General features: G+C 34.7%; 2 protein-coding genes across 2 annotated transcripts in view; one reads left to right on the top strand and one right to left on the bottom strand.

The window, feature by feature from the left end:
• The window catches only part of LOC115886537 (lymphoid-specific helicase-like), a 50,753-nt gene extending 40,122 nt beyond the window's left edge, over nucleotides 1-10,631 (top strand). The window contains exons 5-7 of the mRNA XM_030905751.1: nucleotides 956-1,348; nucleotides 5,097-5,493; nucleotides 8,803-10,631. Coding sequence (XP_030761611.1) covers nucleotides 956-1,348; nucleotides 5,097-5,493; nucleotides 8,803-8,990 — 978 coding nt within the window. The 3' untranslated portion in view covers nucleotides 8,991-10,631. The remainder of the gene's footprint in view (nucleotides 1-955; nucleotides 1,349-5,096; nucleotides 5,494-8,802) is intronic.
• On the bottom strand, nucleotides 9,775-20,996 carry LOC115886531 (sodium channel protein Nach-like). The gene is made up of 11 exons (XM_030905737.1): nucleotides 20,887-20,996; nucleotides 19,463-19,651; nucleotides 16,646-16,781; nucleotides 16,287-16,417; nucleotides 16,133-16,220; nucleotides 14,120-14,218; nucleotides 12,838-13,030; nucleotides 12,716-12,769; nucleotides 11,962-12,070; nucleotides 11,805-11,902; nucleotides 9,775-10,751 (listed from the first exon to the last, which is right to left on the bottom strand). Exons 1-11 carry the CDS (start codon nucleotides 20,994-20,996, stop codon nucleotides 10,657-10,659), a joined length of 1,302 nt encoding a protein of 433 aa, XP_030761597.1. The 3' UTR covers nucleotides 9,775-10,656.
• Between the last annotated feature and the right edge of the window lie 802 nt (nucleotides 20,997-21,798).

Genomic DNA, 21,798 nt, shown 5'->3' with positions numbered 1-21,798 from the left:
TTGCTGAAAACGGCGCAATGTAACCAACATAGCGATAATAAAATTCGGTTTAAACTAATTTTTGCAGCTTTAATCTAAATAAAATATCTGTTACAATCATTTGCTCTATAGAGTCAAATGAAGAGCTACTTGGTATGTTAAATTATACAACAAATTTAAACATTTTTGCCAAAATTTTATTTAATCAGGTTTATAGACTTTAGTGTTAAGCTTGATTTTCATACATCCGTTGTCCGACGATACGATGATACGATATTAGGCTAATTCGTTAGGCTAAGGCTTCGATTCGTTAACCGTTTCTAACCAATCGAAGTGTTTAAATTCAACCAATAAAATTAATATCGTATCAACGTGTCGTCGGATAACGGATGCATGGAAATCAAGCTTTAATGTCGATATGATTGATGACGTGCATCGGAAAATATTTTGCGATTACAATATACAGGGTGTCCCAGAAATAACTGCAAATATTTTAAGGGGTGGTAGATCTCGATAAAAGAAACATATTTTCTCTTTATCGTTTTTCAAGTCCAAAATAACGGAGTTATTTTACTTTGAAAATTTCCAAAAAAAAAAATAATTTTTTGCTAAAATTTTGAGAACTACTGGATCTTTTCTGGATTTTCTTTCTTGTAAATTTAATCTACTATTTATGTTGCCAAAAAAATTTTAAAACAATTCCGAATTTAAAAAAAAATCCCAAAAAAAACTTCATAGGCGTGTTTCTGGGGTTAAACTATAGTACCAGTTAAAATACTTGCACTTATTTCTGGGATACCCTGTATAATACGGGACTGTGCAGAATTTTTTTTTTTTTTTAAACTCGGCTTTTTCTAAACTGTCCGACCACTGGCATATTCAATTCTATCAAAAAATGAGCTTTATTAAAAGTTTTCTTTAAAATTCCCCCAAAAACGTTGCTAGCTTTTCGACCATAGTTTGTTTATTCTTTTAGCTTGCTTTAGACGGACCTAGGCCTAAACGGAAGTGCACACAAAGGAGAATTAATTACAGGAAGTTTGTGTGGTTAGAGAACGAGAGTGACTCGGAGGAGAAGCAGGAAGAGGAACAGGAGGGTGATCTATCATCGGGCGTCATTTCCGAATCCGACGTCAATATGGACAAGCGTGACATAAGAAAAATAAACAAGATAATGAAAAACATTACGATGCAGCACACGATGATGATGTTCAGGAAGATAGTCAGCCATCCGTATTTGGTTCATTTTCCGCTGGACCCGAACAGCGAAAAGAACCAACTGCTTATCAACGAAGATCTAGTCAATACCAGCGGTAAACTGCAAGTGTTGGACGCATTTTTGCCTCATTTAATGAAAAGAGGTCACAGGGTTAGTAGTTACCGTTTAGCAGGAATTTTTTTTTAATTTTTAAACAAAACGTGTTTTTATCTTAGATCTTATAAACTTCGTGGATAAGTAAATTCGCTTCATTTTTGTTGAAGACACATCAACGACATTCGACCATCTGATTATCTTTGTCTTTGACACTGACTGACCAATCATCTGTCTTTCTTTTGTGTATACAGGGTGGCCCATCGAAAACGTTCCGCAAGGCATAACGGCCAGGGTAATTTTTTTTTTCACAAAAGTCAAAAACACGTCAATTTTGTTGGTGAGGGGGACAACTTTTGTCCCAAAAATGATTGCAAAATCTTCAACCCTCTAAGCGGTGGTGTCATCCCCCAATTTTTTTCAAATGCGAAGGGGGGTCAAGTGATACCGCAGTGAAAAGGGCTTTCTATTCTCTATACTTTCCCGCTTCGTTTTTGAAAATCGGTCGAGTCATTGAGAAAATATGAAGGATTGAAATTTGAAAAGTTTATTTAAACATTTATCAGAGTAAATGATAAGGATAAATTCCTTCGACCAATTTGCTGTTTTTTCTTATTATTTCTAGATGTTTACGCATTTTTTCACTTGCCACAAGGTTGAACGATCAGGTGCGGTAGTTGCTAGATAGCTGTTCTGTGACTTGTGCGTTGCGGTTCTTCTCAATATCGTTAAACTTTTTAACAATTATGGGATACTCACTTGCAGAAAAAGTGGAAATAATCAAACTTTATTTTAAAAATAATGAATGTCGAAATCGGGTTGCGCATCAGATATTCAACGAACGCCATCCTGACAAACACCTTTATGGCAAAATTGTTCGCGAGTTAGTAGCAACATTTCGCGAAACTGGTTCCGTTATGAAGAGGCAGAGAAAATCCTGCAGTAAACGAAGCTATGGAGGTATTCGTATTCGGCCAAGTTGCCATGGATAGTATATATAGTACGCTGAGTACAAGAAAATTAACCAATGAGACCGGCGTGAATCGTACAAGTGTCCAAAGGATATTAAAAAAACAAGTTCCACCCGTACAAAATGCAGTTGGTACAAGAACTCAACGAAGACGATTTTGACCGTCGCTTGCAATTTTGTGAAACTATGAGTGAACGACTGGTGTGTTTTTCGGATGAGTGTACTTTCTTTTTGAACGGTGTAGTTAATCGGCACAACTGTCGGTAATGGGCTGAGGACAACCCCAGGGTTTTTCACGAGGTGCACACACAAAACCCTCAGAAATTGAACGTGTGGGCTGGTATTTTTGGAAATTCTATTGTGGGTCAGTTGAACGATATTGAGAACTTCATCGGACAAGTCACAGAACAGCTATCTAGCAATTACCGCAACTGATCGTTCAACCTTGTGGCAAGTGAAAAAATGCGTAAACATCTAGAAATAATAAGAAAAAATAGTAAATTGGTCGAAGGAATTTATCATTCTCATTTACTCTGATAAATGTTTAAATAAACTTTTCAAATCAATCCTTCATATTTTCTCAATGACTCCACCGATTTTCAAAAACGAAGCGGGGAAATATAGAGAATAAAAAGCTCTTTTCATTGCGGCGCCACTTGACCCCCCTTCCCATTTGAAAAAAGTTGGGGGATGACACCCCTGCTTAGAGGGTTGAAGATTTTACAATCATTTTTGGGGCAAAGTTGTCCCCCTCACAAACAAAATTGACGTGTTTTTGGATTTTTTGAAAAAAAAATACTCTGGCCGTTATGCCTTGCGGAACGTTTTCGATGGGCCACCCTGTATATCATTTTTATGTCATAAAATAGAAAATATAAATATATAAATTAGAGAAAATATTGTTATTCGGATATTAATTATTTATTGGACAATATTTACTAGTACATTAATTATTTAAAGAAAAAAATCATAGGTAAATTACGTAATAATGTTTAAAGTTATTAAGTTACCTAACATAATATACAGGGTGGTCCGAACTGTATTCCGGAAACTTTGGTATCATATTCTACAGATAAAAATAAGTAAAAAAGTTCGTATAAATGAATGTCCTAAAATGCTTAATTTCGGAGATACAGGGTGTAGAAGTTTCATTTTTATGTCGATATTTTCCAAATCATTTATGAAGTAACGTCAATATTTGGATGAAAATTGGTGTCTGGAAGTTTTTTGACATGAGAAATTTCGATTTTGATGTCAATATGACTCCTATTTGTAGGGGGCGCCACCTACACGTGTTTTAACTGTTTTTAAGAGTAACTCCCCGACGCCAATTTTCATTCAAATATTGACGTTACTTCATAAATTATTTGGAAAAAATTGAAATAAAAATTAAACTTCTACATCCTGTATCTCCGAAATTAAGCATTTTAGGACATTTATACGAACTTTTTTACTTATTTTTATCTACAGAATACGCTGTCAAAGTTTCCGGAATACAGTTCGGACCACCCTGTATATTTCGCTGAATAAAAGACGGTGTAAAAAACGATTTTAAATAACATATGTGTCTTGTTTTTTGAAAATATGGAACATACTTCAGAGGTTTTCATACTTGTAGTGTTTTAGAGTTCTTTTAGGATAAGATTTTTCCTATTGCGAACAGCTTCACATATTACTCTTTTATTAGTCATAATGTCTATTTATCCACTAACTTTATCACACTATAAAAAGAACACAAATCTAAAATATCGTCGAAAATCCAAATAAACTCTTTATTATCACGGGTCAAACAGTATACAAAAAGCACAAAAACTGACATTCTTTAGTGACATTAATTATTTTTTTTTATTAAAATATGTTTTGACTTTTCAATGTCAAAACATATTTTAATGTTTCCCTGATTACTGATTCTATTTGTTGCCCATTCATCATAGCTCTTTTTCAAAGTAGCAGTTTTAAACATTTTTAAAAATAAATTTATCTCTATATGATTTAATTTTTGTTTAAAATTTATATAAAAAGTATATTGAAATAATATAACAAATTATTTTCAAAATAATAAATACACTATCAGTTATATTTTGATTTAAAAATTTTAATGGTCTATATTTTTAGTAATTATTGTCAACGCAGCGAAAAAACGCTCCAAGTTAGCATTCATGTCTTTCTTTTTCAATAACGTATTCAGAGAGAAGGATAGGCCTATAAGATAATCTTGTTCTAATATAGAAAAATGCCCGTAAACAATGTCGCGTAAACAAAGTCGTGTGCGTGTGTAATATACATATGGCATAGCTTTATCCATGATCTGTTTTTTCCATAGCAACTGTTAAAATTGCCTTATATCTATCAAAAATAGTACTTTAACCGCAAGTGTAGATTAAATGATACTTTAACAGCGAGGATCGATTAAAAACTTTATTTCTTCTCGCACGTTTTTTAATTGCTTCCATTTTTGAACATTTTTGTATTCCTTTTCATAAGTTATTCGGGATTCAAATGGAAGTAGTTTGGATATGGCGTTTGTCGCCTCAGCCTGAATATCTGTTGGTAATTTACTTATTTCGTTTTGAGCCATTTCTGGCTCCAATTCAATCAGCAATCGACACTAAAAAGAATTAAAAAATATTGACTCAAAACTGACAACTAAAGAGACAGCTTTATTTATTTGTAGACGATAAAATGGTATTTATCCAGACGAGTCATGGATAAATACCATTTTATCGTCTTGTATAAAAAATAACAATTTTTAAACAAAATGTTTAAATCATAACAACCCTGCTTTCGACCCATCATCATCCTCATTGTGTCCATCAAAATTGATCTTCTTTTCAGGTACTTCTCTTCAGCCAACTCTGCATCGGCCTAGACCTGATCGAGGAATACATGATCATGCGCAAAATCAACTACCGACGCCTCGACGGCAGCCACGACGTTCACTACCGCGCGCAAAACATGAAGGAGTTCAACGAGGACCCCAGCATTTTCATCTTCCTGATATCGACGCGAGCGGGCGGCCTGGGTCTCAATCTGACCGGAGCCGATACCGTCATCTTCTTCGATCGGGACTGGAACCCGCAAGCGGACATCCAAGCGCAGGACCGGTGCCACCGTATCGGCCAGACCAAGCCGGTCGTCATCTATACCCTGGTGACGAAGAACACGATCGACGAGCAGGTGTTAAAGGCGGGAAAGGCGAAACGGTTGCTGGAGAAGATCGTCATTTCGAAAGGTAAGTGAGAATATAGTAGTGATGGGAAAACCGATTAATTTCAATAATCGAGTACTCGAGTTTCAAGCGATTGCAATAACCGAGTGATCGCTCGAGCGAAACATCACTCCAATTTAAAAATACGGTTTTTCGTCCGTCGCTTGTTGTAAGTACTCGTTAACGCCAAGCGCCAAGCAGTAAGTTGTGTGCGCAGGGCACATATTCTTTCGGTGATGAATGGCAAGTAGCAAGCGACGAGCAATTCGCTTGATTCAGTTTATTTCAAAGCATTGTCGATGTAGGTCGTAAAATGTTGTCCCTCAGATACGCTACGGATAAATATATATACGGCGTCGTATAAATTTGCTACCTGCAATGTATGTAGAAAATTCGCTCGGGTTTTTATCGAGTATGTCACATTAAAATCGGATTTCAATTTTTTCATTCTAGGATCGCTTGCGTTCGTCGCTTGTAACTCGTCACTTGCATCGCTCGTTCATAGTCGAGCGATGTCGGTTATTTCAATAATCGAGTACTTGAGCGAATTTTCGCTCGAGTTGTCCCATCATTAGAATATAGGATTAGTGCGTTCTCCGATAGTGGCAGCATCGGCGGAGAACGCACGGTGCCTGCCACCATCGGAGATTCCCGTAAACAACCGAGTTATAAAAATCGTCGGCTTTATAACAAAAAGGTGTATCTCGATTTAGCATTTAAAAATTTACCCTATCCCAAATACTATAATCAGTCGTGCTGAAGCCGCTTCTAAAGCCTGCTTGTTCTCGTGGTTGTGCTGCGTCTAGCGTGTTTTGTATTTTGTTGTTTATTATTTTTGTGAATATTTTGTATGGTACTGGTTATGGTTACTATCATATACATAAGCTAAGAGAAACTATCAGCCGAACAAAAGAATACAAACTTCCACTAGGTATAGCCTGTAAAGACTTTGAGAAGGCTTTCGACTTAATATATCCTAAGGGAATAAAAGAAGTCTTAGCGAAACAAAGTATTGACAGGCCTTATATAGAAACTCTCGCCAATATACAGGGTGAGTTTCCTACGATGTTCTCTATGGGTATCTCGGAAATTACTGGAAATAGAGAGTCGGTTAAATGGGGAAAGAATTGCAGTTTTGTGGGGTCATAAATATGCGCCTTTCAGATTTTTGAAAAAGTTCATGGCTTACTGGATATTTCGAAAAAAACAAATTTCGGCTATTTTAAAAATTGACCCTAATTCCATTATAAGCTATTTTAGACAAAAAGTTTTCAGATAAAAGTTGTAGATAATCACATCCTTAATGAGATTGTGTCCTCCGTTTTTCTCTAAAGCCTGTCATTTTTGACATATGATACAAACATATGTTTTTTTTAATGGAAACCATAGTTGGCCATTTTAAAGCTTTTCAGCGATATAAACTATGATATGTTTTCTTCGAAAAATTACTGAGTTATAGCAAATTCTTATCATTTTTAAACAATGTCAATGACTTAGCCATGGAAACAAGTTCAATCGCCGTTGCTCTCAGAAATGTGAAGTTGTCACATCCAAACTGTAAATTAAAATAAACAAAAAAAAGCTATTGATAAATCAAATCACATTGTAGCTTAATCTTTTGTGAGCATTTTGTTTTTTTAATCACGACATTATTTCTGTTTGTATTGGAGATACGCTGCTTTAAAACAAACGCCTCGAAAAAAACTTTAAAAACAAATCAAACATCAGAACGTAGGTAAGTTTAACCTGAAAACTAACTAAAACATAATAATAATAATACTAATAGCTCCCGTATATAGCGTTTAACGCCTTGGGAGTAGCAAGGTACAGCTTGCCATACTAGAGCCGTTCGGTATACAAGGAAGGTAATGTGGCTAGCATTACGCTTCAACCGCCTATTATTACCTCAGGATTGTGAATCCCAAGTACTCATTTAAGGCTGAGTCGACCTAGGTACCTAAACTATTTTTATTTTAATAAAAATAGTCGGCTGATGCAATGCCGGGTGTGGGATTCGAACCCCTTTACACCACCGGGCACCTACTAATGAAACATGAAAATTAAAAAAACTAACTAAAACATGAAAATTAAAAAAAAAGGTAAAGAAATTTTAAGGGACTAATATCTAGTGTCCACTCGCCTGGTGAAATTTCCCGTTTCCATTTACCGATTCCAGGCATCCTGGACTGTTGTGCGAAATATACCCAGGGTATCGGAGACATAACGTTGACTTCGGCCATCCTCAATTAAAGCCACAATACGAGCAACATCCGTTACAGATGGCATTTTTTAATCTGACAACCGTTTTTGTCATATTGCAAATACTCATATATCCGATTTCGCCTATGTCGCGTCGCCTTGATTATTTACACATAAAAGTTTCTGCCTGCGAAGCATTTTTCCGAGACGTTCGTTTTAAAGCAGCGTATCTCCAATACAAACAGAGATAATGTCCTGATTAAAAAAAACAAAATGCTCACAAAAGATGAGGCTGCAATGTGATTTGATTTAGCAATTCTACTACAACTGCTGCACCCTACAGGGTGTTACAAAGTTCGGGCAAAACACTTAAAACTTCGTCTTATTGTTGTGCCCTGTATATGCTCAAAATAAATTCGGAATAAAACGCGACACATCATTTCTGACGTAGCATCCGTTAAAAGGAATTAATTTATAATTTAAAAAAGAAATCATCAAAATCTAATGAGTGGTTCGCGAGAAATCCAACTTTGCAATTGTGTCTAGGTGTTAAACATGATACAAAGAATACAAGGTATGATATTGCGCAGGTTGATCACTACGTCACAGGTGATAAACGGCACCATTGGTAGGCAAGCTCTGCGCGCCAATTTCAAACTGTCAAAGAGATTGTGTCATCTGTGAAATTTGATTGTGTCAAAATGTGAAAATAATTTTTCAAATGTCAAGGTCGATGTCAAAACATAACTTTTGGGGTTATGTCCTAATTCTTCCCTATTTTAGGTCTTTTTTTATTAGTGGCAATTGAACAATACGGATATTTTTTTGTATGACGTATGACGTCACAGGTGGTATGCGCAAACTTAACGAAATTGGAGCCGCTATCGATCATACCTTGTTTTCTTTGTACCTTGGGTGTTAAATATTATTTAAAAAAATATAATGGCTGATTATATTTTTATTGGAAAATGATACAAGTACTGAGAAAAAATTAGGTTATTCTACATGCAGTTGACTACAGATATGACCCGGTGTGCTTTTATTAGGGAACAGCGCATAAATCATAGATTTTTTTCGCTCATGTCTAATACATACAGTTTTATTGCAAGAAATTCGTAACACTCGTTATTTCAGGAACATTTAAGACCCTTACTCCAGACGAAAGGGCCAGGCAAGACCTGCTTATAGAACTGCGCGATGCGTTAAAATCTGAAGATAATCCGGACTACTACATATTTTCCAACGACATGGAACTAAACAGGCTGCTGGATCGGTCTGACTTATACGCTATGATGGACTCTCAACGCTCGAAGCTGCAGTGAGAAACTATATGTTAAGTTTTATTTTGTTAACGTCTATCTATGTTTTTAACGTTATTATTTGTTTGTTAGTTTGTTTAGATTTAGAATGGTTATTAGATTTTTTTTTCCTATTTGAATATTCGTACTGGAACTACATTCCTGTCCATAGTGTGTCAAAAAACATGTTCCATTCCTCGTGCTGGGATTACGTAAAAACAAGATAAGATTTATTTCTTATATCAACATATATTCTGCTTGGTTTCGTATCTACAAGGGGTTAAAGTCTTCATTTTTTCTAAATTTATTATAATTTTTTTACAAGTGCTTTTAGCAATGAAATTTTGAGTGTAAAAGTTGCGTAAGCGCGACATATTTTAATGCTAAAAAAGGCCAACAGATTCACCAGGGACTGCAAGTTATTACTGGAATAGTTTTCTAAAAAAACTTTGCACCACTGACTTTTGTTCTTTTGTTAACACAATTGTGTAGACTGTTTATGGCCTATTAAAAGTTGTCTCTTGATATTTTGTCGAGGTCTTTAATTTGCCTTAATTCAAGTCTAATAGCAACCCATAAAATTTTTGAATGTCAGAAACTGGCCAAAGTGTTAAATAAATACTCACTGATTCGTCTTCGAAAAAATATGAAAAAACGTTCAATCTTCGTAATTATCTTAAGTACCCCCCATTTAAAGTACCTATATAGTTATTAGTACCTATAAGTAGTATTACCTAGTTAAAGAAAATTTCAATGTTTTGTTTCCATGTTATTCCTCGTTAAACTCGTTCAATATTTTTTTGACCTCAAAAATAAAAACTTATATTAATATTATCTAAATTTTTTTGATAGTCCTGGATAAAGTATAGTATTCTACTCGCATATAATGGCCATTATTCACTTGGACGACTTATGACAACTTCATCCGCGTGAATAACAACCACCATTATATGCTCGTTTATTCAACTGTATTATTATATCCTATTACATTATAAACTTATAATAACTTTTACCCTCAAAATTTCATTCGAATCGCTAAAAGCACTTGAAAGAAAAACTTTAACCTCCGGTAGCTACGAAACAAAAGAAAATCCGACCTATGTTGATATAAAAAATACATCTTATTTTAAAATATACCAATATCTATGATATTACAAAAATCCTTTTTTTTGTGAGGTTTGTAGCAGTCACTATATAATGTTTACGAGTATACTGTTATTAAAAAACTTCTTAAATGGTTTTTATAATTTAAGTCAGCTATTTCACGTTTCACAAAAATCTAGTCTGACAATAAATAGTTGTTTTGTAAATGTATTTTTTTCTGTTAGTCTTCTCTCAATATTCGGCTGTTATTTAGATGTATACAAATACTTATTTTTTAACTGTGTATATTAAACATAAAAAACCAAAAAATTCAAGACATTTTTTTGGGATGTCAATAAGTGCCATTCTTAAAATTCTATAATCTCAGGAAATGTGCCAAGTATAAATTAGATAAGATTAAAGATACAACGCATACTTTAACTTTAAGATTTAAACCATAGTGCTTAAGGTACACATCACAGAGAACGCTAGGCTTTGTACTTCTAGTGTTCTATTTTTCTATGTAGTATTTATTTACAATGTATTTTTAATTAGGACTTAATAAAGTTTTTTCACATTTTCGTAAAAATAACGACTTTTTTACAATTTATTTCTTGGTGTTGAACAAGATAAGGTAGATAAACTCGACGATTGTAATCAGAGAGGCTCCTATGAAGAGACCTGCCGCGCCACCTATGGATACTGAAAAGAAATGGAAATTGTTTCTTTCTATTATTGTGAATAAAACTGTTTTTGCATGTTTTGATCACGTCATATAGTGATAACCGTCATTCCCTGAAATGCCTAGCGGTTTAACGTATTGCCAGCGAACTGTGTAGCTCTTCAATTGGTACACCATTTGACTGTGTCGATAATTTATTGTGACTATTTATCTTTTTTTTTAATAATTTCCTGTTCTAAAAATATTCGGTGCATATTTTAAATTTTAGGTTTTTGCTACAGCAGCGCCATTTTAGGTCTTCCCTTTTTTATGGCCCCCATTTTTTAATGCACGAAGATATTTCTCCTTACCTCTACACTCCATACTATAAACGAAGTTTCGGCATTCAATTTGCCGAATTTATGGTTTAACCAATGCTTATTCAGATCGTGTTTTTACACATATGTTTTATTTTTATCTCTAAAACTATTAGAGATCGGTATAGGATAAGTCATCATATCAGTGGGCACCGAGTGGGCGTGGCAAGATCTAGCCAACCGAGTCAGAGCCCACCGAGCGTAACAGTTAAATTTCCGCCACTAGAGTAGTAGGAACAAAGTACTTGAAGGAATTGGACCGTTGTCTCTGTTCATACTATCTTTACATTTATTAATTCTGATGCTTTCTGTGCATCTAATTGCCTGTAATTTGAGACTTGTTTAATTAATTTTAAATTATTAAGAACTATACAATGTTCTTTATCAACAATATGTTCGGCAACGCAAGATTTATCCGGTCTACCATATCTTATCTGAAAGCATCAGAATTAATAAATGTAAAGATAGTATGAACAGAGACAACGGTCCAATTCCTTCAAGTTCTTTGTTCCTACTACTCTAGTGGCGGAAATTTAACTGAACTAAAAAGTGCACTATGACCAATCATTGCGTCGTCTGTTGGTGGTATCAACGGATGACGAATACATGAAAATGCACCGTTACGCCGCGCCGTTTTTCTGCAATACGTGAATTGACTAGGTATTTCAGAGAATGACGAATTTCACTTATTTATTGGGCATATACGAAACATCTTACCAACTAAATCTAGAGGACTTTTGACTACAACTCTCTTGAATCTAGAAGTAGGAAGAGATTGCATTTTGATGGTTATTCCATTACCTTCCCAATCAGCTCTGTAAAATTAGTTTTACTACTAGAAACGTTTTTTTTTATAAATATTGAATATACCTACCTTTTTTGATCCGAAACTATGGTATACTCCGGTTCAACACAAGAAGGTAAACAGTCACAAACCAATCCAGCTTTATCGTGACCCTTGGCGTGTATTCTGTTTACAGTTTCTGAAAAGTATATTTTTTAGAAGAAAAACAAAATGACATTCCGTGTTTTTAGTTTTTTAACATTAACCGTTAAAACAATTCAAACTGAAGGTTCAAAAGTTCGATTTATCATATTCTAAGGGATTTTATAGACTGTCTAGTCAGAGGATATACCTCAAATGGCATTAATAGTACATATATTGTTTTATTGGAAGTAAAAATTACACTTTTTATGGCGAGGCTGTACGTTTGACGGTTAGCCGAGGCTCTTTAGTGGATTTTTACTCCGAATAGAACATGCTATTTTTTTCAAAAGTCACAAATAAATTTTTAAACAATTTCAAACGTTCCAAATAATATAAAAAGATTTGAGTCATACCTTGTATGTAATTATATATCGAGAAACTATGCTTACGTTCGTTGAATTTGACACTTTATGTCAGTTTAATAATATATTTTCGTACTTTTATACTAGGCGTAAAAATGCTTTACTTTTATGCCTAGGCGTTCAAATTAGTTTATATTGTCAATCACGTCGCAAAAATTAATACATTTGTGACGTTTGAAAAAAAAACTTTTGAATTAAAATGTCAGTCAAATGTCAATAATGCCATATTCTTTCGTTGGAGAGACTATACTCTGAGGATTAACAATTAATTTCCTTACCAAAATGTTCAGTTAAACAATTTAAACCATCGATGTCACAATAACCCTGTTTATCTAAAACAGAAAAAAAAACTTATGTGTTTAATAATATTTTAATATTTCAACAACTATTATTTTCTTACTATATACTGGCATCAAGTGATGGGTACAATTACACAATCTAATGTGATTATCTGCATGGCATTGTACCATGCAAGTGGAGTAACTGTACCATTTGTGAACCTTTAGACTATCAGGTACTTCCCAAGGGAATCGACATTCTCGTTTTTCTATTGATAGGCTTTTAACGTTTTCGTCATTTTCGATTTCAATAACCTATAAAAATAAAGTGTAAGTTTGAAACAAATAAGTGTGTAGAGTAAATATAACACTTAAGACGGTATTTCATATGAATCCTTCAATTATTGTTAAATTTAAAGGGTAAAAGATGTGTTTTCTGTAGATCGTGGTGGTTCTGTATAAAGTGTGGTGTTGTATATTAAATAAACTCAACCTCCGGACAACAAAAAGCAAAAAATAAAAGGTCTGAGTTCAGTATTTTACTATGACAGGTCGAGCGATTTTAAAGTCACAGTTTAGACCTCCTACCCCCACCCATTCAGTTCCGGCTCGTGACAGACCCATTTAGGGGCGTCCAGACCAGATGAGCGAGCAGTACCGAGCGCGAGCAAACATTCAAATTCGCCCGCGATTTCAGCTGCTCTCGAGCACATGATCAGCTTCCGTCCAGACCTAGCGATTATTTGTATGTTTAAAAAATTATTGCCTGTGCGTCTTTCATTGTATTTTATAAATTGTTGAAATGTCAACAGAGAAAACGACTGCAGAGGAGATGGTGGAACATAAGTCTTTTTAAAAATCGAGTTTCTCATGGTGGTAGCAATTTACTAAACGATGTTGAAACAGAAGATTCTGGAAAATTTAAGAACTTTTGCCGAATGTAGATTTAATTGACATAAAAATAATGAAAAGTGATACCAATTACCGAAAAGCAATTTCACCTAGAGAAAGGCTAGCTATAACCTTACGGGTCTTGGCGATTTTTGTACTCCTCTATTAGTTCTAAAACAACTTCATTCGGCCATTCCATTTTTGATATTCGATCACAAACGTGGTAAACAAAATCCCGTCCAAACCGAACGTGCAATAGCGCGAATTTTCTTTGATGTACCGACACGGCGTGGAACAGCGTCTGCGCGAGCAAGCAATTATTCGCTCGCTCGCAGAGCCGTCTACACCAGTTAAGCGTTCCCATAGAACATACCCGAATTCTTGCTCGCTCCTGCTCTCTCATCCGGTCTGGACGCCCCTTTTCGATCCATTCGAGCACTGAATCGTCACTGAATAAACATTAGAGACCTACTGTTTACCGGATTAAAAAAAATAATTAGTTTACTTATTTACCTTAATTAAGACTTCATAACGGTCACCAACCGAAATGTCTTTACGAAAATTCGATTCTGAGTTGATGAATGGAACATCTTCAGGGGCGTGATAATACACCTACAAATGTCAACAGCTATATGCAGGAAATATGCAAAAACCTATCATGATAATAAGTATACAGGGTGGTCCGAACTGCATTCTGGAAACTTCGACAGCATATTCTGCAGATAAAAATAAGTAAAAGAGTTCGTATAAGTGTATGTCCTAAAATCCTTAGTTTCGGAGAAAGAGGAAATAGAAATTTAATTTTTATTTCGATTTTTTTCCAAATAATTTTGATGTGATTTAATTTTGATGTCAGTATGATTTCTATTTGTAGGGGGCGCCACCTTTCTGGCCTTAACTGTAGCTGTTTGCAGACAAATAAAGCCAAGAAAAAAGCGAAGAGGAGGAGATGCTGGTCAAAAGAGTGGTATAAATTGAGAAGCCGCTTTACCCATGAACATTTGCTACAATTTCTGCGAAATAGTGAACCTGAGTATTACAAAAATTTTCTCCGAATGGATCAAAACAGTTTTGATACATCATTAGAATTAATTCGACCAGACATCGAAAAACAAGACACTGTGATGCGTCTTGCAATTCCTGCTACTCAGAGACTTTCTGTAACATTAAGATACTTAGCCTCTGGACTGGATTTGAACTTTTTTTTTATTTTTGTTCAAATAATCGTTGGATTTTACTTTCCATAACTCTGGATGATCCCGATACAACGCTATCAAAAGTAACACAAAGTCTTTTTCACTAATGTTTTTGGGTTCCACAGAGCCCTGCGGCGTATCACCCGTGTCCGTCATTGTTGCCGTCTGGTAAACAACTGATCGAACGATTGTCAATTTCTCAATTACACGTTCAATTGCGATGTATCAATGATCTCCGTCAATGTGCTTCAATCAAAAATGCTATCAATCTCCGTCAATCGATTGACAATAGCGTTAATCGCTTCCTACACGATCAGTTAGGTGCATCAATATCAATGAGTACCATTGACAATATTATTGATCGTCTCCGGAACCCTTTAGGCTACGCGAATAAGATATGGGCCCTAGGAGAAGAAGACAACGGAGAATATTGGCTGTAGGGATGGATTACTAACTTAGAAGCGCTAGAGGGTCCAGATTAGGGAGGTCTGTTACCTTTGAGATGCATTACAGAATCGAAACAAATTCATGTCAAGTTACGAAAGTACGCGGATTACAAAGAGTGAGAAACGATGATATTAGAAAGAGGACATCGACACAAGAAATAATAATAGAGCGAATAGAGAAAAGAGGTTTGTGATATTTTGGCCGTCTAATGAAGATTGAAGACACAAGTATTAAAAAAAAACCGCATGCCAAAATCTCTGCTTTACGGTGAGCTTGTAGACGGTAAGAGGAGGCCGGGTGGACAACTGAAAAGGTACAAGGACATTTTCCACGAAAACTTAAAGGGAATTAACATGCAGAATGAGTGGGAAAAAGCAGCTCACAATAGAACTCAATGGAGAAGAGTTGTAAACTCAGTTAACAGCGGCAACCAAAAAGTAAAGGGGCAACAAAGCAATGAGATTTTTGAATGTCCGGAGTGCGGTAGACAGATAACATCACGTATCGGGCTTTTCAGTCACAGAAAAGCTCATGAAAGAATACGCCTAGCGTGACCATCTTCCTTATGTGTGTCGAATACTTGTCAGCGAGTAACGGCTGTATGTATGTATATGAAGACACAAGATGGCCAAAACGTGTATTCCAACGGTCATCCCCTGGAAGAAACAGAAGAGGACGCCCGCTTTGGTTAGGTATATAAATATGGTATACGACAAGCGATGAGAGACTGGAATATGAAAGAATATCTGGCATACGACAGAGATAGCTCTCTACTTCAAATGTATACGTTAGTAGTAATGTTTTTCATAAATAAATTATAACATAAAGATGAAGATATTTATATTAAAACATGGGGTAAAATTTACTTATTCATTTTATATACCCTTATATCTTCTTTCGTATTAATAACTAGTTTTCCTGGTCCATTTTCTCGATTCATCATGAAAATAGGATCAGGTTTTCCAGACGGTCTGCAAAAAACAATTTGATAAATTCTAGAATTATTTTTGGTAATTTTACATTTATGAATAACTCACGTAGTGTGCAAGGAATTGAGGGAAAAACATACTCCATATTCGGTTTCCAAGGGTAGAAATTTTTCGCAGCAATTGAAGTCGAAGTTATTCCACTGGCAGGTGTCCAGAAGTTTGTTGCATGGTTTTCTCAACTAAAAATGCGTAAATAGTGTATTAAAAAAACCGTGTTGACATAACTACTATGTGAACCTTGACAAAATAATTATTAGTAAGGGAGTTCAACGATAAAGTGTTAAGGTTTTCAATAAAAAGAGAATGTTCAGTTACTAGCCTACTGATTTTGCTGAAATTAGATTTACAATTGGTTTTGTTATGGTTGATGCTGAAATTCGATACATAAATACAACATTTCTACTTACTTTATTGACAACTTTAGCTAAATTAATCTTTGAGCAAGATTTACAGTCGGTCTGGCAGGAATAACAGGTTCCTGTGAAAAAGAGAATATCGACAAGAAAAAATTCGAGCGATGCTGGATCCTGGTCTCCGGTGATACTAGAATCGAAATATTGTTGTAAATAAAAATTCAATTTTTAAACTTAAAACACACGTATTTATAGGTAAGTTAAGATAAATATAAAATTAGTGTTTTTTTTTGTTAATTACAATATGTTGTTTTTATGTTTTTATGTTTTTATTAATAATAATTACAGGTCTGTGTTGTACGTATATCTGAAAAATATACGAAGATCTTAAGTACATGGGTATAATTCTGCACCGGAGTGCCGTATCGCCGACACATGAACGCACTAAACAAGTTGCAACAGAGACATCTTAGACAACTCTTAAGCATCGAATGGTTCCATCATGTCTCAAACGTATCGGTCCTTGAAAAAGCTAACTGCGAAAGTATTGAAGTCATGATTACAAAGTCCCACTTAAGATGGGCTGGTCACGTATGCAGAATGCAAGAAAACCGCATACCAAAATCTCTGCTTTACGGTGAGCTTGTAGACGGTAAGAGGAGGCCGGGTGGACAACTCAAAAGGTACAAGGATATTTTCCACGAAAACTTAAAGGGGATTAACAAGCAGAATGAGTGGGAAGAAGCAGCTCACAACAGAACGGAATGGAGAAGAATAATTGTAAACCAAGTTAAGGGGTCGGGTAAAGTGGGTGTGTGGGCGAAGGAAATATATATTATATTTCAGAAATCTGCCTAAGGCATAGCCCGATCCTGTCGTGTTAAGTCACACCTAAAATTCCAAACACACGTGCTTTAATTAAGGCTTGATTAAGGTTTGCAGAGCTTCAACATTTGCCATAAAATAGCGAGCAATTTGTTACAAAACCATATAAATTATATATCACTGTAATCACAAAATTTCAATCTATTTCCGTATTCTAACAGAATTTTAAATTATATCTTTATTTTCGAGAAAATTTAGGACTAGTGAAATGGACTCTTAACAGCGACAACTAAAAACTAAAGAGGCAACAAAGCAATGAGATTTTTGAATGTCCGGAGTGCGGTAGACAGATAACATCACGTATCGGGCTTTTCAGTCACAGAAAAGCTCATGAAAGAAAACGTCTTGCGTGACCATCTTCTGATGTGTGTCAAATACTCGTCAGCGAGTAATGGCAGTATGTATATACAGGGTGGGCCACTGAAAACTTACAATGGCTATAATTTTTAAACCAAAAAAGATATCAAAAAAATAAAAAATACCGTTTCTATAATATCGAGGGGGAATACATATGACGTATTTTTTGAACCACCCCGACCTACACCTAAGGCGGCACCCCTACTCACTTGAAAATCTTAAATGGCAACAACCCACTTGTGGCGTCTTTTTGGAAAGCTCATGAAAAATGCAAAATGATGATCATAAAGTTTTTAGGGTGAAATTGAAAAACTACCCTTACACGAACAATTAGGTGGACATTAATGAAAAAGGTGATTTTTTCAGCATAAGTTACAAATTCGGACCCAGCTAAATGACGCAAATGAAGTATTTTTCAAACCACCCCAACCCACCCCTAGGTGGCACCCCCTCACTTCTAATCTCAAGATAGCGATACCCCACTTGTGACACTTCTTTGGAAAGCTAATTGAAATTGCTACACGATCTAGACTATGGATTTAGTGTAACCCCACAAAGAAAAGTCTAAAGGAGTGAGATCAGGTGACCTTGGCGGCCACTCGATTAGACCCCTTCTGCCAATCCATTGCCTTGGATAATATTTATCCAACCACCGCCTTGTGACAATAGAATAATGCGAAGGGGCTCCATCTTGCTGAAAGTGTATGAGGTCTTCATTAAGAGTTATAATAAATTTTTTTGTACCAGCTTTTTTTTTCTCGCTATGGTTCATGGATACAAAAATAATTCATTCTATTGATTTTGATACGTTTTGACATTTTTATTTTATTTTTAGGCTCTATTTTTTTCGTTCTTTTTATGACAGTCGTTCAGCATTTTTTATACGCTTTCCAAAGAGGTGTCACAAGTGGGGTGTCGCTATCTTGAGGTTAGAAGTGAAGGGGTGGGTCGGGGTAGTTTGAAAAAAACCTCATTTAGCTGGGTCCCAACTTGTAACTTATGCTGAAAAAATCACTTTTCTCATTAATGTCCACCTAATTTTTCGTGTAAGGGGTAGTTTTTCAATTTCACCCTAAAAACTTTATGATCATCGTTTAGCATTTTTCATGGGCTTTCCAAAATGGCGCCACAAGTGGGGTGTTGCCATTTAAAATTTTCAAGTGAGTAGTGGTCCCGCCTTAGGGGTAGGTCGGGGTGGTTCAAAAAATACGTCATATGTATTCTCCCTCGATATTATAGAAACGGTATTTTTTATTTTTTTGATATCTTTTTTGGTTTAAAAATTATTGCCATTGTAAGTTTTCAGTGGCCCACCCTGTATATGTGTGTATAATTCTGCATAGATAAAGCCATTTATCATCATTTTCCAAAAAATAAATATACACACAGATATACAAACTAATTGTTATTTAACGATTTATTATTTAGCAACCGTCAGTTATTACTTTTAGCAACCGTCAGTTATTACTTCCTAGTTCAAGAAAATAGGCCTTTAAATACGAAGTTTTGGTAAAAACAGTACAGAGACCATTTTTATGTAAAATTGAATGCTCTATAAATTTCTCTTCGACGCCGTTTTTTTTTCGATCGTGTGGTATTACTACAATTTGCATAAAAATATTCTCTTACTCTTCGGTTAGGTTAAAGTCTATCTCGGATATTTGACATAGAGTTACAGCTGGAAAACTTGTGTTCCAATCCAGGTAGGTCGTCTCTGTGAGAAAGCTGATAGCATTTTCATTGTAATTATTGAAAAGCGAAGTAAACATTGTTATCATCCCAAAACACGACGCACTGAAGATAATCATCCATAGTATTCTGTAAAATATTGATTTTCTTGCATTAAAAGGGACTTTTATATCAAAATCGACGTAAAAATTAGTATACTTGGCGAGTTTGGTTTGTTGTAAATAAGTTTCCCATAACAAAGACGCAATTATTATTTCTATATGTATACCCTTACTAGCGTGTACCAGCGACTTCGTTCGCGTCGAATTAATCATTTGTAATGGTGATGATAAAGCAAAGCTAGAATTTAAATTAACATACAAACTGGATAAAATTTTCTCACATTTATGTCAGCATGAGAAAAACAATATGGCGATATTATTACATAACTTGGTAATATTTGAGGGGTAGTTTCATCTCGTTGGAATTTGATTTTCGAAAAATCCGTTTGCCAAAAATAAGCTTTTTGCGTCAAGCAGTTTAAGCAGAATCGTGGTTAAGAAATTACCCAACTTTTTGGAATACCCTGTATGATTTTTTAAAAAATTTCAAAATATGTAAAAAAAACAAATAAATTATGCTTGTCCAAGCGTTTTCCTGTAAGACTAACCCTTTTTTAAATAACAAATATTGTAATATTTGAGGGGCGTTTTCACCCTTGGAATTTGAGATTCGAGAAACCCCTCCTTATCGAACCTCTACACCCCACAGTCAATCCGTTTGCCAAAAATCAGCTTTAAACGTCAAGCAGTTTAAGCAGAATCGTGATTACTAAATGGTCATATTTTATGAAACACCCTGTATAAATTTATAAAAAATCTTAAAATATGTAAAACAACGAAATAAAATATACGTGTTTAAGAGTTTTTCCGAAAAATGTTTTCCAAAAATCAGCTTTTTATGTCAAGCGCTTTAAGCAGGATCGTGATGATTAATCAATGGTCAGATTTTTCGAAACACCCTGTATATATTTTTAAAAAATCTTAAAATATGTAAAAAACAAAATAAAATATACGTGTTTAAGCGTTTTTTCGGAAACTTGACCGTTTTTAAATAAAAAATATTCTAATATTTGAGGCGTGGTTTCACCCTCTTGGAACTGGAATTTCGAAAAATCCCTTCTTATCGAACCTCTACACCCTGGAATCAACCTGTATGGCAAAATTGAGCTTCTTACGTTGAGTGGTTTGAGCAGGATCGTGATTAATCAGTATGTCAGTCACTTAAGGATTTTATACTCGTATATTAGTATCGATAAAAAAGTAAGTAGCGTTTAAAAAAGCATTGGACTAAAGTTTGTTTATTATTAAAAGGAACTAATTTACCTCACAGTTATATGATATTTTTCGTTTCCCACGTATCTTAAGCCATGTAGATGACTGTTTCGTAGATAGTATTTTAAGTTATATATTAAACTTTTATTGTTTCGATACATCTTTATTTTCCTGAAATGAAAGAGGCAACGCTTGTTTGAAATATAAATTGCTTACATACTTTATAGGAATTATTTTATATAAAGGTTTTATATAAAAGGAAAAAAGATACAGATCTAAATGTAAGAACACAATGCCGTGTTTTATATGTAAAAATATTTTTTGAATACATCAGTTTTATTGATTATGATATAAGTATTTATCAAACTTATCTAGATGAAATTTCCGTAGAACGTTAAAATCTATAATGGAATATTGTCATTAAGAAATTAATGTGCCTTTGTGGGGCGGGATTATTAGTGTAATCATAGAATATACACTGTCTTAGATAAAGTCCGATAGTAATATAATAAAAAAACGAGTAGTACAGCAGAGTGGGTCAAAAAAATCGTCTATTTTTTTTCACTTTATACTCTGAAAAAAAGGTTGGTGACACCTGAAAAAAATTCTCTCCAAGTATGAGCTCTTAATTTTAATAGGAATCCGCCTCCGCCCTCCGCCTTTCAGTTTTCTATTTTTTCCATATTATTAGAAAGAAATCATATTTCGGTATCTGCTATTTGGAAAAATATTTCCTCTCATATGTTTGTAGGAAATTGAATTCTCTACAAAAAAGGTATCTTACAATTTTTTTGTAAACTTTACCGTTCGAATGTTATTAATGGTTGAAATTTGATTATTTTCCTTCTTTTCCACTTCAGGCAGATTTCTTTTTCTTAGGAATTGTACAACTCGTTAACAAAAAATCATTATGATACGCGCACTCATGGTTTTGTAGAAAATTCACTGCTCTACAAAAATGGT

Source organism: Sitophilus oryzae, unplaced genomic scaffold, assembly GCF_002938485.1.
Source record: "Sitophilus oryzae breed Bouriz unplaced genomic scaffold, Soryzae_2.0 scaffold_1145_pilon_pilon, whole genome shotgun sequence".
NCBI classification, from domain to species: domain Eukaryota; kingdom Metazoa; phylum Arthropoda; class Insecta; order Coleoptera; family Curculionidae; genus Sitophilus; species Sitophilus oryzae.
Note: the sequence above shows the minus strand (reverse complement) of the source record. Positions and strands in the feature narration are given on the sequence as shown.

Coding starts and splice junctions, on each gene's coding strand:
- LOC115886531 (XM_030905737.1), bottom strand. CDS start 20,996: ATGTATCGAAACAATAAAAGTTTAATATATAACTTAAAATACTATCTA. Junction 16,782..19,462: donor GACTTTAACCTAACCGAAGA/GTAAGAGAATAT, acceptor TTTCGATTCTAG/TATCACCGGAGACCAGGATC. Junction 12,770..12,837: donor TCACTTGATGCCAGTATATA/GTAAGAAAATAA, acceptor TTTCTGTTTTAG/ATAAACAGGGTTATTGTGAC.